The 16,132-nt window shown below is 36.4% G+C and overlaps 1 protein-coding gene across 2 annotated transcripts; it reads right to left on the reverse strand.

The window, feature by feature from the left end:
* Nucleotides 1-69: 69 nt before the first annotated feature.
* mocs1 (molybdenum cofactor synthesis 1) lies at nt 70-14,146 on the reverse strand. 2 transcript variants are annotated; one of them, XM_079478578.1, is made up of 11 exons: nt 13,768-14,146; nt 11,896-12,034; nt 11,406-11,573; nt 10,512-10,676; nt 9,542-9,603; nt 8,688-8,799; nt 6,191-6,303; nt 5,275-5,385; nt 5,036-5,156; nt 3,338-3,400; nt 70-1,401 (listed from the first exon to the last, which is right to left on the reverse strand). In XM_079478578.1, exons 1-10 carry the CDS (start codon nt 13,933-13,935, stop codon nt 3,345-3,347), a joined length of 1,215 nt encoding a protein of 404 aa, XP_079334704.1. In that variant the 5' UTR covers nt 13,936-14,146; the 3' UTR covers nt 70-1,401; nt 3,338-3,344. The 2 variants fall into 2 exon arrangements, with proteins under 2 accessions (XP_079334704.1, XP_079334703.1); XM_079478577.1 differs by having other exon boundaries at nt 378-1,401; nt 3,353-3,400.
* Nucleotides 14,147-16,132: the final 1,986 nt, after the last annotated feature.

Consider the following 16,132-nt stretch of genomic DNA (forward strand, 5'->3'; position numbering starts at 1 on the left):
CGACAACAATCGTTTGTGTCATTTTGTAGAGTAAAAAATGTAAAAGTCATTTGTGTGTTCATCTTTTTCCCATTTATCTCAAATCAGTCATTAAAATTCCTCACTTTAATAATGACACCCTCACGTTTAGGGGTGGTTTACCAGACAGGTATTGAGACTAGTCCTAGACTAAAATAAATGTTAGAGCTGTCCAAACTGAAAACAACTTGCATTGACAATAGTGCCATTGTGTTGTTGTCTCACAGCCTTGTCCAACATTAGGATCACTTCACTGGAGCCCAGTTTTGCTATAGATTTGCCATACTATATTCTGTTCTGTTGTACTCTTGTTTAATACTGGCTATTTTGTAGTTTAAAGGCTTATTGCATTATGTTCTGTGTGAATGGTTGGGAGAAAAATCTGAGAGACTAGGCCTTTAATGGGGAAGATTAAATGGGAACCCAATGAAATGTTTATTCAAGATTATAAATCATTGACATTCTTTACGTAACTTCTATAATAAATTATTCTGTTAAATTTAAGGTTGGTCACATTTGGCCAAAAATAATTGCTCTTAACGCAGTAAATTGGCAATAACAAGTTAAAGGCATCCAAAAGCACACTTTGTAATACTGTAGAAAAAGCACTCTAGATAGACAATGACAATAATCCTTTATATACTGTCAAACACATGGTATGTCAAGAAGCTTGAAAGTCGCCTCCTTGTCCACCCGTCTTGCTGAGCAGCTTAATGTCAGTTATAACGATGTCACGACTGACAGACTTGCACATGTCATACAGCGCCAGTGTGGCCACAGTAACAGCGGTCAAAGCCTCCATCTCCACTCCTGTACGGCCCATGGTTTGGCAGGTTGCCTTGATAACTGCAGTGTGTCTTTTCTCCAGCAATTCTATGGTAACGGAGGTGTGGTCAAGAGGAAGCGCATGGCAAAGAGGAATGAGAGACGAAGTCTGTTTTGCACCCATGATGCCAGCAAGTTGTGCTACTGCAAGGGCATCACCCTTGGCAAGTTGGTTGGCACGTACCAGATTAAAAGCTTTTGGGCCCAGGATGACCTTTCCACAAGCGGTGGCTGTGCGACACGTTACTGCTTTACTGCCGACATTGACCATGGAGGCTTTACCCTGTTTGTCAGTGTGAGTCAGCCGATCGGAGGTTCCATCAAGGTTGGAAATCTGTGATTCTGAATATGGTACCTTCAAATCTGGACCACATTTATAGGTTTCATGGTGAAACTGCCGTACGCTGTGCAGAACTGAGCCGCTGCGTTTGGAATTACATAATGCACTATTTCCTAAAGACTGAGTTGTAGCTGAGGCTGCTGAATCAATGTGGTGGATTAGAGGTACAGTCTGCCATGGATTGCCTCTAAACGCTTGCAGAAGCCAGTTGCCTTTACCTGTAGAAAAAAATTTTTTTTGGGTCATGAATTATGAAATCAGATTTCAGTTTCAAAACACCCTTGTTAGTGAAAAAACCTTTTTTAATGCAACCAAGATGCCAAAATGGTTCATTGGAGATTGAGACATTGCCAAAGAAACAGTTACAAACTCACGTCTATGGTAATTATTGTACATTTCTAATTTCTCTATTTGCTATGTAACTCTGTATGAGTAAGTGACATGTAACAGCGAATGAGGGACACAGTTTCTTAGTACCATATACTGTCTTCAATTAGTTTCCTTCAAGTACTGCTATTATTATTATTTATTTTGTAAATGATGATGTATATAAAGCAAAATACATATAGAGAAAATTGTGAAAAATGCTATATACAGTGGGGGAAATAATTATTTGATCCCCTGTCGATTTTGTATGTTTGCCTGCTTACAAAGAAATGAAGTGTCTATAATTTTTATGGTAGGTTAATTTGAACTGATAGAAAACAAATATCAACCAAAAAATCTGTGTAAAATATGTATATAAAGGTTATAAATTGATTTGCATTTCAGTCAATGAAATAAGTATTTGATACCCTACCAACCAGTTTTTTCACAGATTGGATATGTGCCGAAATGGACCACAGATTAGTACTGTCACTTTAAGAAAGTACTCCTTAGTCAGCTTGTTATGTATATAAAAGATGCCTGCCAATAGAATCTGTATCTTTTATTTTTACCTCTCCACCACCATGGTCAAGACCAAATAGGTTTGTCCGGGACAAGATTGTAGACCTGCACAAACCTTGAATAGTCTAAAGACAGAAGCTTGGCAAGAAGGAGACATCTGTTGGTGAGATTATTTATTATTTGAAAATAGAAGAAATACAAAATAACTATCAATGACCTTGGTCTGGAGCTTCCTGCAAGATTTCCCCAATGGGATAAAGATGATCATGGGAAAGGTTAAACATCAGCCCAGAACTACACAGAAGCTTGATAATGATTTCAAGACAGTTGGGACCACAGTTAGCAAGCAAACCATTGGTAACTCGCTATGCCACAATAAATTGAAATCCTGAAGCACCCGCAGGGTCCTCCTGCTCAAGTCTGAAGTTTGACAATGAACATCATATGATTCAGGAAAGGCTTTGGAGAAAGTTCTGTGATCAAACGAGAAGAAAATTGACTCTGACTGAAATGCTGACTATGACCTCAAGAACACCGCATTGAGGGGCTGAGGGATGGGCCCATGAACCGTCAAATATTGGGCAAAAACCTCCTCCACTGATCTAGATCACTGAAGATGGGCCGTGTATGTTCCTTTAACATGACAAAGACCCAAAACATATTGCATAGACAACCAAAGACTGGCTTAAGGAGAAGCACATTAGATGTCCTAGCCAGTCTCTAGACCCTAGTCCTATAGAAGGATCTGTGAAGGAGGCTAAAACTCCAACAAAAAGATTTACAGAAGAGTGGACTGAAATGTATCCTGGCACATGTGCAGACCTGGTGACCAACTATCAGAAATGTCTGACCTCTGTGCTTGCCAACAAGGGGTTAAAGTTCAAAGTTCAAGTACAAAGTTATGTTTTGCTTGGTGATCAAAAACGTATTTCACGGAGTGAAATGCAAATCAATTTATAACCTTTATATAAAAATGTTCTCCTACGTTGTATATTCTGTCTCTATCAGTTAAAATAAACCTACCATAAAAACGATAGACCCTTCTTTTCTTTGTAAGGAGGCAAACTTACACAATCAGCAGGGGATCAAATAATGAATAACCTCCCACATTTTCACTTCTTCCTTCCAGCGCCACCTATTCGGTTCCTTTCTGAAGGAATGATCTGTCAGCTAATGTTTTAATATCTGTATATTTCCCACTGAATGAGTTAATAACATTAAATCCAATAGATGACAAAAGTAATGAGTGTAAAGTGTGTTACGTACTGCTACATCACCCACCAATGAGGATCATTGGCCTGTTCTTCATCTGAGATATATTCAACATCCCTGAAGAAAAAGAAAATTACTATATACAACCAATTAACAAAAGGCAGGATTAAAAATGTTCTAAGTAACAGGACTCACAATATTAAATAAGACCCTAAAAAGTCAGTAAACACACTGAAAATATAAATGTTATATGTTCTAAAAACAGGCAATTAAAAAAAATGTGTTAAATGAACTCCTCAAATATAGTTACTACATAAAGAACCTTGTTACCTTGTTCAGCTAATTGTCAAATCTTTCTAAAATGTTTAGGTTTAAGACAGACTGCGGGTGTTACAGACATTTTAGGATTGTTGCGAGTTGGTCTTAGTGACTTAAAAGCCCTATTCACTACTCCTAACATTTCAGAGATTTAGGAGCTAGTTTTAGCGCTAAAACGCTTTGTAAAATACATTCGTCAAAGTGCTCTCGTCCAAGAAGAAGACACAGAAGAAGTGCTCTTGTGAACGATCGTCATACACTGACAAGACAGAGGAGAATATGTAGATTAAAGTCGGGTAGGTAAAGTTTGGTTGTTTTTCACACATTAAGTTCTCTAAACATGTTTAACGTCATGATGGTGAGTAAAAATAAATATCACACATAGTTGATTTTTGGGTGAACTTCCCCTTTAAGTGATGGAGGAAACAGAGAAACAAAGGACGTCTCTTGAATCAGTTTTGAGGATGGAGCCTTTCCCCGATACTCACTTAACAAAAGGGCATTGTTGGGAACTCCTCACATTAAAAGCAGCATTTCTTTTGGCTATTTCCTCAATTAGGAGGGTCAGATCATGCCTGTTCCTATGTCTCCAGACCTTAACTATTGGAATCCATTTACACTCTCTTTACGCCACTGCAGAGGCAGCCAGAATGCATTTGGTCCGCCCATTTAGAGTACTGAGGAGGTACATTAACTGCACACAGCAAATAAGAACAAATAAAGAGTTGTTTGTCTGCTTCAGGGACTCGGTGAGAGGCCAGCTAAAATGGGTGGTAAAATTGATAGAGCTGGACTACCGCATCATGGGAATGTTTTCCCCTGAAGGGTGGTGGCCATTGGTTTGTGTGTTAATAAAATAAAATGTTTTGATGACGTGAAGTGGTTTTGTGGTTAATTGCCCCGCTACATTTCTATTTTTCCTTTTATGACCTTATCTGATACACAGTTGACACATACGGTTACGTGTTGACTGAGATAAAATATAGAGCGAAGGGTCACGCAGATAACCCAGGTTCTGTGAATGAAATCAACACGCCATTCAGGGATTTCCTGACACTTTTCCTGGTCCGTCTGCAATTACAAGTGGGGCCGTGGTTAATTTGACAAACATTTAACTGTCTCCTGACAGTTCATCCTTAGCCAGGCTAACCCATACTGTGGTGCGTGGACTTCCTTCACAGAACCCAGGTTACCTGCATAAGCATCCGAACAGAAACGTTAAAATACTGATTCTACTCAAAGCAAATTTGATTGGTGTTCAAGTTCTGTGGCTATATATTGTACGTATGGTGTTAAAATTGTTTCATAATCCAAAATAAATAGAAAGACAAAGAGATTCACAACTGTGAGTGACAAAAGTATGTGAATCTGGTTTCAAAGCTATAACATAGGACCATTTTCGTCTATATTAAAGACCATAACACTTTTGTGTACCTGCATGTTGCTTTTTCTTTCTCCCCACTGCCGCCCCTATGACTTGCAGAAGGTCCTTTTCAGATGCTCCAGAACGCAGACAATCTCTCAATGATACCTCAGAGTTCCCAAACAAACACACCTATGACACACAGGCATATACATATAAAACACAAATCTACAGTAGAGAGACAGGTATAAGCTTTAACAAACTTTTGTTTTTGAGTTTAGGAAACATCATTCAAATTACATTCAAATACCTTTAAATTGCCGTCAGCCGTGATGCGCAGACGATTGCAGCCACCACAGAAATGGTCTGACATGGAGGTAATGAACCCCAACTGGCCCTGAAATCCTGGTACTCTAAACGCCTATAACCATACATAGCATAAAACCATACACATAAGAGATAATTCAGTAAAACTTTCTTGGTCTACAGCCTTAACATTTGAAAATAAAAAAAAAATATTTATATCATATTCAGTAACCTCCATTTATTCTGAGAAACATTAACATAGGGAGGCTCAGAGATGCCTCTCCATATTTTTTTACGTTTTATTCTATGACATAAAAGACACCAGTTATAGCCCGCTTGGTATTTTTTAAAGCATTGTTGTGTCTTAAATATGGTAGTTGCTAACAAGTTGCTAAAAGCGACTACTTTCTTTGGTGGGTAATTACTTTTCACCAAGTAATTACTTACCAGGGAACACCTTTTTAATAAGTTTGAAAGGAGGCTTGGTGGTGGTGACGTTGATATCTAGCTACCTAAAGTGTTGTCTGTTTATAGCATCGTGTTAGCTTTTTACTTCCGTCCATTGTATTTCGGCTTCAAAAGTAACAAATGTTGTGTTCATTTGTAAAGATTACCTAGATAGACAACACATGTACACATCATAAACCTTTGTAAATCAAGGAGCTTATTCTATGCAATTTTTCAAAAGTCTATGTGAAAAATGCACAGCCTTTCGCTCGAGGGCACCTGCATGATGCTTAATTTCGGGTTAACCTACAAAAATACGGCCTCTCTGATCCTCTCCGTTACACGTGCTATTTGCATGTAATGGTTTTCATGGGAACTCAAACGTATTAGCCAAAAACTTTACTTTCTGTAAAAACACTAAGAGACTAAGACACATTCAGTTTGATTGATTTAGTAGTCAGGAGTTCGCTGACCTTGGCTGTGTCTGTTTCTTCTCCAGGAACCTGCTCCAGATTGGGCCATTTCTGCTTTATGCAGTCCAACATCTCCTGATAACTCACCATCTTTTTGAAGTTCCATCTGTTACCTTCAGTGACAGACCAATGTGTCTTAACATTCAACCATTTTAATTATTTTGTTAATTATACTGGGCAATTTTGAATAATGGAAACTGAAGGAGCTGGAACAGTTTTACCTTAAAGAATAAATACAAATTCCGAGGAGAGTGAAGCATACTCAAGATTATTATTTTTTTTTATTGATGTTTTTATTTGCCCCAGAATAAAAGTATTTTGCACCTTCAATTGGGCTAGTTGCACAAGATGGCTCCATTGAGCTTTTGCAACGCCAGTGTCCTCGGACTAATTTCCAGTCGTATAACATTATTGAGTTCTTTTCGCCTTAAAAAGGTGATCAACAATGTAAAGAGGATCCGTCATATTGCTTATACTGTATTTAATTTTCTTCTTTCTTCTAAAAAAACTCTCCTTTTCCCATACAGCGTTATATGAATAGAAATTACGTTGCCGACTCTGGCGTCCCAAAAGCTCACCGGCGCGACTAGTGAACTGTTGGTTATATTTTTACTTTATAATAATAAATAAGTAAAAACACCAAGGCCTTGTTAATTGTGGAAGTATTTTCCAGAGAATTATGGCAGAATGTAAAAATTGTGACATAAACGCAAAAAACTTAAATGAACAATATCAACATTTTCTAAAATGTGTAAATTGGGAGTTTTGGAATAGGTAAATTGTGAAAAATCAATTTCTGTTTAGAATAATAAGGTTCTATCTGCAAAACATTCATTAAAGCAATATATTTTCAAGCAACACAAACAATTAACCTTTAATGTTTGTTAAAACATGAAACGAGTGTTGTAATATTGTGTTGATATGTATAAGAAAAGTTACATTTTCCTGCTTTTGAGATTTATTTAACATTTTAGGACGCGTAACTTTTTATTCAAGTTAAGCATAAAAGGCAGTGCTAAATGTTTATCTATAATGCCGATGTTAATAGTTCCTGCAATATTGTGTAGAATTAACCACCATTTACCTAACTAAAATTATGTTTCCATTGGTTTAGACAAAAAGCAGCCACTGTAATCTGACCTCGACTGTATTCTACAGAATGTGTGAGAGGTAAAAATGTATTCTAGAGATGAATATGGCTGAAATAACATGATAATGTTTATTGTTGTAATTAAGACTGTTGACATTGTTGATTATTTGGCCGTTAGGGCTTTATATTGTAACAGTTGAGGCATTAACCGCATTATGGGGGTTCATGTAACCATAGGAATAAGGAAGCTAACATTTAGCACGGCTGGCTAGTTTTGTGTCTATAGCTAAATATAAAAATAAACTCCTCAACAAAACCTCAAATTAATTACTGAAGTTTGGCCTGCTCTCCTTGACAAGATTATCGATAAAACAGTCAAACTTGAGGTTTCTTTTAAGCCTTGTTTTGCTCAGATATTTCCCACTGTCACTGAGGAGCCCGGCCACATGACAAAGAAAGCTGATCCTGATTGGTCCTCTTGTGTGCATTCAAAGTGCTGATTGGTTCGCAAGATAGAACCTTAGCACTAAATTATCATTCGATTTTGTAGATAGAAAATTTGGTTTTCTTAAAATAAAAGTCTTAAAATGTACACATTTAAAAAAAACATGGTGTAATGTAAATAAGTTGTCACAGAATAGAATTTGTGAATAACTAAATTTTGACAAAAATGTCAGATATAACCTTCTAGGGCGACGAAATGCCAGTGTCACGTGTGATGTAAATCAAAGGCTACAAATTACACATTACTGGTATCACTATCACATATCTTCCTAATCTTTCTATTAGACTTTTATACCACTGTGGCTATCACGTTGGTAAATGCAGCTTTACTCTGCCGTAAAACGAAACGCTACTGGTTAATTTAAAAGGGGCGGGGCCACACGATGGGTCTCATGCTGTCTGCAATGTTTCAGTAGAAATGACGTCAACACATCCATTAATGCTTCACGTTCCAAGGGGGTTCACTAGGTTTAAAGATTATTCCAACCATTTATTTGTTAAATATCTATTAATTCCTCAGTTTGAAGGGCTGATCAGGATGATGGGTCTTATTTATTGTATTAAACGCATACCAGTCGGTGGTTTCAATTACCCTCGAACTAGCATATTATAAAACTCTGTGCTTTTCCACATTGATTTTATTGTCATTGTCACAGAATTCCCCGGTTTCAAGCACCAAATCAGTTTAATACTGAATGTTTATGATTACGTACAGTATAAAAATCTATGACAATAAATCCTCGGAAACAGTTCTACTCTCACTGACAATCTGCTCCAGCAATAGATTTTGAAAAAAAACTCAGTTTTACAAAAGTCAATTCTGCTACTATATAGGGTATACTGTTGACTTCTTCGTATCTAGAATAAAGAAATATAATGTATATTATTTTAAAATAGTCTTACCATCAAAAGGCATGTATTCAATAAATCTCACATCCAAAGGTTTCTTCTCTGTTAGGAGCACAAAGTCCAGTAACTCATCTTCATTCAGACCTCTCATGACCACACAGTTCACCTGCAAGCAGTAAACAATGACCATCTTATGTCCTTATACCGGTTTCCTGTCCATTTCAACCATTTACAAGGTAACTTATTTTATCTCAATTTGTTCAAGAAAAGTGGTCAAAACGGGTTAAACATGTTCTTAAAACCTGTATTTTTAACATAAAAAATGGGTTGGGTTAAAAACTACCTTAAACATCTCGGGGCAGTTTCCCGGACAGGGCTTAAGGCTTGTCCCAGACTAACTGAAATGTTAGAGGTGTCTTTAACGAAAATAATTTACACTGGCATATCTTAAAATATATCAGTGCGACTGTTTTGTCTCAAGATGCACACCAGTAATGTTTTTTGTAAAGTTTGTTTTTAACATAACTTAAATATCCTAATTTATCTAAGGCCTAGTCCTGGTTTAAACTAATCCTTGTTCGGGAAACCGGCCCCTCAAGTTTGTTATTCATTGTTGACAGTGCAACATGTGCCAACCAGGCAGACAACACTCTTCGGAAATGTTTTCATGACAACACAAAAACTCACATTGTCACATGGCTTAATGCAAATAAAAAAGTTAACACTTATTGTAATTTAAAAGTATAAACTAAATATATGTATATATAATATCACTAATATTTCTCAAATTATACATGTATGTTTGTGTATTTATAAACATTCACGCCCCACACACATACAGACACACACACATTTATTTTGGCATCGATTAATCACAATTAATCACAAAACTAAAGCAGATGTGTTACCTTGACTGGATTGTAGCCCATTTCAATAGCCTTCTCAATGCCTTCCATCACTTTACGAAACCCTGCAACCAGTAACAATGTATCACAAAGTATGTACTGTCAGTTGATGGAAACTGTTGTAAGTAAGTAATAGCAGTTAGTGTGTACGTATCATGTTTATATTTCATACGTGTATTTAATTTCTTAGTTTCTGGTAAGCACACGCAGTCTAATAGCTTTTACAATAATTTTGTGCATTTGAGAATAGTTGGGTCATTTTACATATGTACCCCATATATCACTAAGTTACCCAAAAGAGAATTAAAGTATTTAAGGAAATCTTGCAAAGTTACTTTCTGCAAATGATTAACATTTCTATACTGTACGTAACAGAACATAGATCAGTCATCCCATGGGTATAAACTGTACTCTTATTTACAGAGGCCTGTTGCACAAAGGCCAATTAAACAAACGGTTTAGTTTTGAAGTCTAAGTAAAGCAATTTTAAATATTTGTTCGCACCATAGAAATATGTGTTATTAACTACGCAAACAAATTTAAATGATAAGAAAACCAATAAAAGGATGAAATCCCGCACACTACCAATACTTTCACAAATATTTATTTACACAACATTTAAAAATAAATATTTGTGCAAGTATTGGTAGTGTGCCGGATTTATTAGTTTTGACAAAGCCAAACAAATCACAATGGTTTAAAAAGGTCTCTGGTCTTGAGTTCACTAAACCTTGTGCAAATAAAAGTGTGACATTTCCTTTCAAGTAAGCGTTTGTAGCAATGAACAATGAGTCTAGTGATTTACTTTTCACAGTGGAATTAGGCAACCCAGTCTCGTGGCAGTTCATGGCATAGGCACGAAATTTATAATCTATTGATTCTTGTCACTCTTCACTTTCAATACACACATACTGACGGAACACAACCTGGTGTAATAAAACATATTCTTTGGAGAATGTCTGTATTTCTTTACCTTTACGTCTAGTAATGAACTCAAATTTGGCAGGCACTTGAGTGTCCATGCTGATGTTGAGTAGATCCACTCCAGCCTTCTTAAGCCCAGGCAGCAGTCGGGCCAAATTAATGCCATTAGTGGTGACTGCAATGGTCTTCAGACCCTCCAGCTTTCTCATTTCCGCTTAAGGAAAGACAAAAGTTTACAAACCTGGTAAAAAGCCAGCAAGTGATCCAAAGCTTTCGAGTATGATAACAAAATATGCTGATACTGATATAGAGCCCTATCACACTCCTACTCAAGTGATATTTCATTTATATTTTTGTAACTTTTTTTATATAAATATACTTTTGTTTCTCTTTGTGAGCCACACAGCTGCCAGCGTACATGGAGAGGATCTTGAGACTCCAGACAAAAAATTGACACTCAGCATTGGCTTTTTACAGCTGGCCTGTGACCTAGCAAACGTAGATGTAATATTAAGTTAAATTAGCTTTTTGTTTATATTTTAACTGGAAAATCGGAGTCATGCCTTGAAGATGACAGGTTAAGCATGAAGGTTAAAGTCCGGTTTGAAACGTTTATGCTTATATTGAACTACCAGCAGGTAAACATATCACCGGAACAGTTCTCTCTACAGTATACAATGGCTCACGGTTCTGAATGACCGTTTAAAGTGGGTCGCACACTGGACAGGATGCAAAGCACCGGGCTGCGCCATGTCTATAACAACAGCTTCAAAAGTTTTAGTGGAGTGAACGCTGTGTGTTTTTTCTCTGGTCTGCGACCAACTTAACAACAATAATGGGTCATATATGGGAGATAAAGGATATGTATATAAACTCACAGTGCACACAAACATCTAGCATACAGATGAGTGGGCTGCAGAGATAAAAATGTGTCTAAAATTACCTATAATATGCAGAATGTCTGGCCGAATGAGGGGTTCTCCTCCAGTCAGGCGTATCTTGTCAACCCCCTCAAGTACAAAAAGTCGAGCTAATGTAAGAACCTCCTCTGTTGTTAAAAGCTGAGAGCGAGGAGTGAGTTTTACCCCTTCCTCAGGCATACAGTACTGACCTAAGAAATAGAAAAGTTTTATTCACTATTAATTATGTCATTTTAACACATACAATCATCCTAGATAATGCAAAGAGTCAACATTCTGTGAAAATACAATATAATATAAATCTTTAATATTGAGTGACTAAGTCCATGTCAAAGATTGAAATCCTTATTAAAAGAGTTGTTGAAATGAAACTTTGATGCTCTTTGTCTCTGAATTAGCCTTAATTTTACAGACTGGGTCACATATGTACCATACTGTGTGCCATACACGGCCAGTACCAATTTACAGGAACAGAAGCGAACATGTTTTCATTAAATGATTATACAGACTCACAGCGTAAATTACATCTCTCAGTGAGGGAAATGCGAAGGTAATTGTGCCTCCGTCCAAAAGAATCTGTAAGAAAAGCTGAGAAAGGCAGGGTATCCTTCAGGACTTGCCTACGACCACCATGAAATGTAAGGTCGCCCACCTACAAAAAAAACAATATATTCATAAATATAAAGCAAAAAGCTCACAAGCATACAATTTTTCTGAGCTTCAGTTTACACCCAGAACACAGCACACCTTTCATAATCTATTTAAACATGTAAACTCATGAACAAGTGTCGTTGTATTAAATGTTTTTTTTCTAGATCACCATTGATTCATGTGGCTACATATACAGTAGTCCCATTAGGATAATGATGATGTGGTTTAACCCAACGTGTCAAAATGTCAATCTCTTAATCTTCTTTAGTCTGTTAGATACAGTCTGTTTGTATCCTGACTCTTTGCAATCTAACCCATGACCCTAGTATTCTGAGCTAAGGAAACAAATGAGTTTTTTTTAAGAGTAGCTTCTACCAAATTATAAGATTTCACCGTGAGCATGCATAACGGCTTGGTCCTTTGGTTTGACACCCATGACTGATTAGCAGTGTGGTTTAGTACTTTAATGAAGGGTCCCATGACTGAACAGAAGAAATCCTTCAGAGTCTGTCACACTTTAAAATCGTAATGTTCAGCATTCACTTTCAAGTGAAGACTAAATAAGACCTCGAGTCATGCTGAAATTAAGACTGTGTCTGACATATATATTTACAATTTTTTTATCCAAAGCGACTTACATAGCATTATCCTATACATTTGGTTCTAAGAAATCCCCTGGGATCGAACCCAGGACCTTGGCGAAAGATATACATATACTGGTTGTTGTGCTTAACAGAATGGGTAACAAAAGTATGACTGTCATTAGATTGATATTAACATATCCAACATAGGTATCCAAGATCATTTAAAATTAACTTAAATGAGACGTTACTACTCTTGACATGTAGCCCTTAAATCAACGTTCAACCATTTTCTCATCGTGTTGAACAGCCTATTAGTGTGGTAGTACTATAGTAATTTTTTTAAGCAACTCTGCCTTTCAAATATTTGCAATAAAACTGTGGATTTTAAAACTGTACAATATTTATTTGCATTTCTATACGTTTTTTCTTTATTCTTCACAGATCAAATGTATTTGCTTCGCAACACAGCAAAAGTGTGCAGCGCTATCGTGTGCAATGAAATGGAGTTTAGGTGACATAAATGAAACAAAAATGCCATTTTGACCTAACCACATACCTATAGGCCTACATAGTAAGTTCAGAAAGACGTTCAAAGGTCTTTGAAATGGTCTCTTATTTTTCCCTCTGCTATAACCTTTTTAAAGTTCAAAGTTTTAGTGTATATGTAGCTCAAGTAAGTTTTGAGCTTATTTAATTCATTATGATATAACGGTATATTGCACATAAACAAAAACTTTACAAATGTTCACAAAAGTTATTTTCCAGTTGTCACTGTCAGACAATTCTAGAAATGTTAGGGAAGGTGATGAAGTGATGGAACTTTAGTATTGTCATAAAAGACATAAAACGATCAAATGTAACGTTACAGTTGTTAAGTTTTGACTCATTTCAGTAGCTGTTATATTATTGTTGTTTTGTGCTCAGTGATATATGCCAGTACCTTGTCATTTCTGCGTACGACTAAATATACCGAAATGCATAAATGTTTGAAAATATTATTATTTGTGCCGTCGATGATAAAAGTATGTGATTCGTATTCAGCACTTTAAACTTTTTAAAGAAACACTAAATATTCAAGCGAAACACAACTTTTAAAACAAACTGTTACATCGTGTAATCGTCTATGATGTTTTATGTAGCTGTCACATACCTGCTGCGGTCTGCTCTCTTTACGAGTGACACCTGAATACCGCCGGCTCACTTGACATGACCGTTGAACTGTTCGCTTGGAGCAGGCCTCGACAACGGTGTGTGCCCCAAAGATGAGACGGTCAAACCTAATGCAGTTAAACGCCATAACACTCACGGGAGGGAACATCAAGTTATGCTGAAGAACACATCTTATCTAGGCCTGCTCCAGCTGCGTTACTGAACTTGACTAGCAGTTCGCCTGAAACAGACACGAGAGGCGTTTTTCCTTCAGCCAATCAGCGCGCAGTTATTTTAATATTTTTGTGGGTAGTGTAGTTCAATTATTCCAGCAGGTTCGCTTCCGCCATTGCCCGTCTAGCTAGCACATTTTCACAACCAAGCATTGGATTCATGGAAATTGAGTTTTAAGCATAACTTTTCACCTCATAGATGCATTGTTTGGAACAATCAACATGTTTTATCTAAAAATAGGACCATATTTAACAAGCAATGTGTGGGAAAAACTTTTTTATTTCATAATTCATAGAATACAACGAAAACCTTATTAGTTATGAAAAAATGTATTGAAGATAACCAAATTAATATTAAGCGTATAAAATATCTTCATTACTATTATAATGTTTTATTCAAGTTTATGATTTTATTTTTTGGTTGTTTCTTTTCTATGAATTATGTTTACATATGTTGTGTTATACATACTTTTGAAATGTATCCCTTGTACTACTTTCAATATACATTTTCATGATATTTGTTAAGAATAATGTGTGAAGCAATAAAAAAAGGTTCACTTCCGCCTAATTAGGAGGAAAGCACTGATCTATGGGTGAAACAGACTTTTGCTGTCGGTATGCCAATATCAGCTGCTTTGTTAAAAAATGTTTATATTAAAGCTAAAATCCGACCTGAATGATGATCGCACATAATAACGTACTAGACTAGTAATCATCAGATCCTTTAAGAGTTTATTTTACAGACTTTTCGTTTTTTACTAAACCTTGCTCTCTAGAACCATATTAGTTTCGTTGAAATTATTCTAAGTTCAAATATTACCAAACCCTGAATTAAAGGGATATTTCACTGGCAAATCAAAATAATACCACATATGGAATTAAATCATGGACATGAATCAGAAAAATTTGAATTCGATAAATAGTTATATGACAGGAACATAACACCTTGACTATTTTTGCAGTACTATGTAGCTTATATACTATACTGTATATAAGTCCCTTAAAGCTGAAGACTGTAAGCAAAAAACTTTTTTATGTAAAAAGTCAGCCACTGTCTCTAATATTATTTAAATATTCAATTATGTCAGACAGCCCTATCATGTCATTATCATTTACATGTTCGTAGTGTGTCCCAGGGGCTTCAAAGGTTCAATATATAGGCTATATATACATATCTCAGAATTGTCATCTGAATTGAGGTTACAACTAGACTGAAAAAAACTGTTAAAAGGTAGCAGGTCCTAGTGTCCATGTTCAAACACAATATTTTTACACTTTTGAAAATAATTAAATTTCAGGGTCTTTGGCAAACGAAGAAAGGCCAAATTTGTACTGTCACAGTGGATGAATTTTGTTATTTAGCGGTCCATCTTAAGATAATTTATCAATGAATGTTTAGTTCTGTTATTTGGACTAGAATGGAGTTTTCACTGAGATTCTGCCAAGCTGGTCCAATTGATGCTCTTAGGGATCTTATGGTCTGAACAGTTTCTTGAAGATGGTTTTTGTTCTCTTTGCAACACTTCTTTCTCTGAGTCACAAGACGCCTTGATTCTCTGAAACTCCGTCCACATGAGGAGCAGAGGTGAAGTTTCTGTCTCGTATGAAATCTGTGATTCTGTTTTAATTGGCTACATGTAGTAAAGGCTTTTCAACACTCAAAACACATGAGATGTCACATCTGTTTGTGTTTTCTTGAGTTCTTTAGAGGAGGTTAGCATGTGCTGCTTCAGGTAATGTACTGAAATGAATGTTCTACTGCAGTATTCACACTGAAATGGTCTCATTCCAGAATGACACAGAAAATGAGTTCTCAGACTATCTGCATACGCAAATCTCTTTTCACACTGAGGACTTTTCTCCAGTGTGAACTTGCATGTGCATAGTAAGGTTGATTTACACGAAAAGACCTTTCCACACTGGTCGTCTTATGTGATCGTTCGTGTGGGATTTGCGAGTGAAGGTCTTTCGTTTTTTAAGGCCTTTTTCTAGCATGACTTCTCACATGCATATCATGGATATTTGTTATGGTATTTATGTTAAAAGGTCTTTCCACATTGGTCACATCTGAAAGGCTTCACTTCAGAATGAGCACGCATGTGCAGATTAAGTTTGCCTTTACAAACGTAGGTC

This window comes from Barbatula barbatula (assembly GCF_947034865.1).
Source record: "Barbatula barbatula genome assembly, chromosome: 17".
NCBI classification, from domain to species: Eukaryota; Metazoa; Chordata; class Actinopteri; order Cypriniformes; family Nemacheilidae; genus Barbatula; species Barbatula barbatula.

Excerpts from the sequence above, each read along its gene's own strand:
- mocs1 (XM_079478577.1), bottom strand. The coding sequence starts at position 13,935 with ATGTTCCCTCCCGTGAGTGTTATGGCGTTTAACTGCATTAGGTTTGAC. Across the intron at positions 5,386-6,190 it reads AAGAAACAGACACAGCCAAG|GCGTTTAGAGTACCAGGATT; the intron begins GTCAGCGAACTC and ends GTATGGTTATAG. Across the intron at positions 5,157-5,274 it reads CGGCTGACGGCAATTTAAAG|GTGTGTTTGTTTGGGAACTC; the intron begins GTATTTGAATGT and ends TGTGTGTCATAG.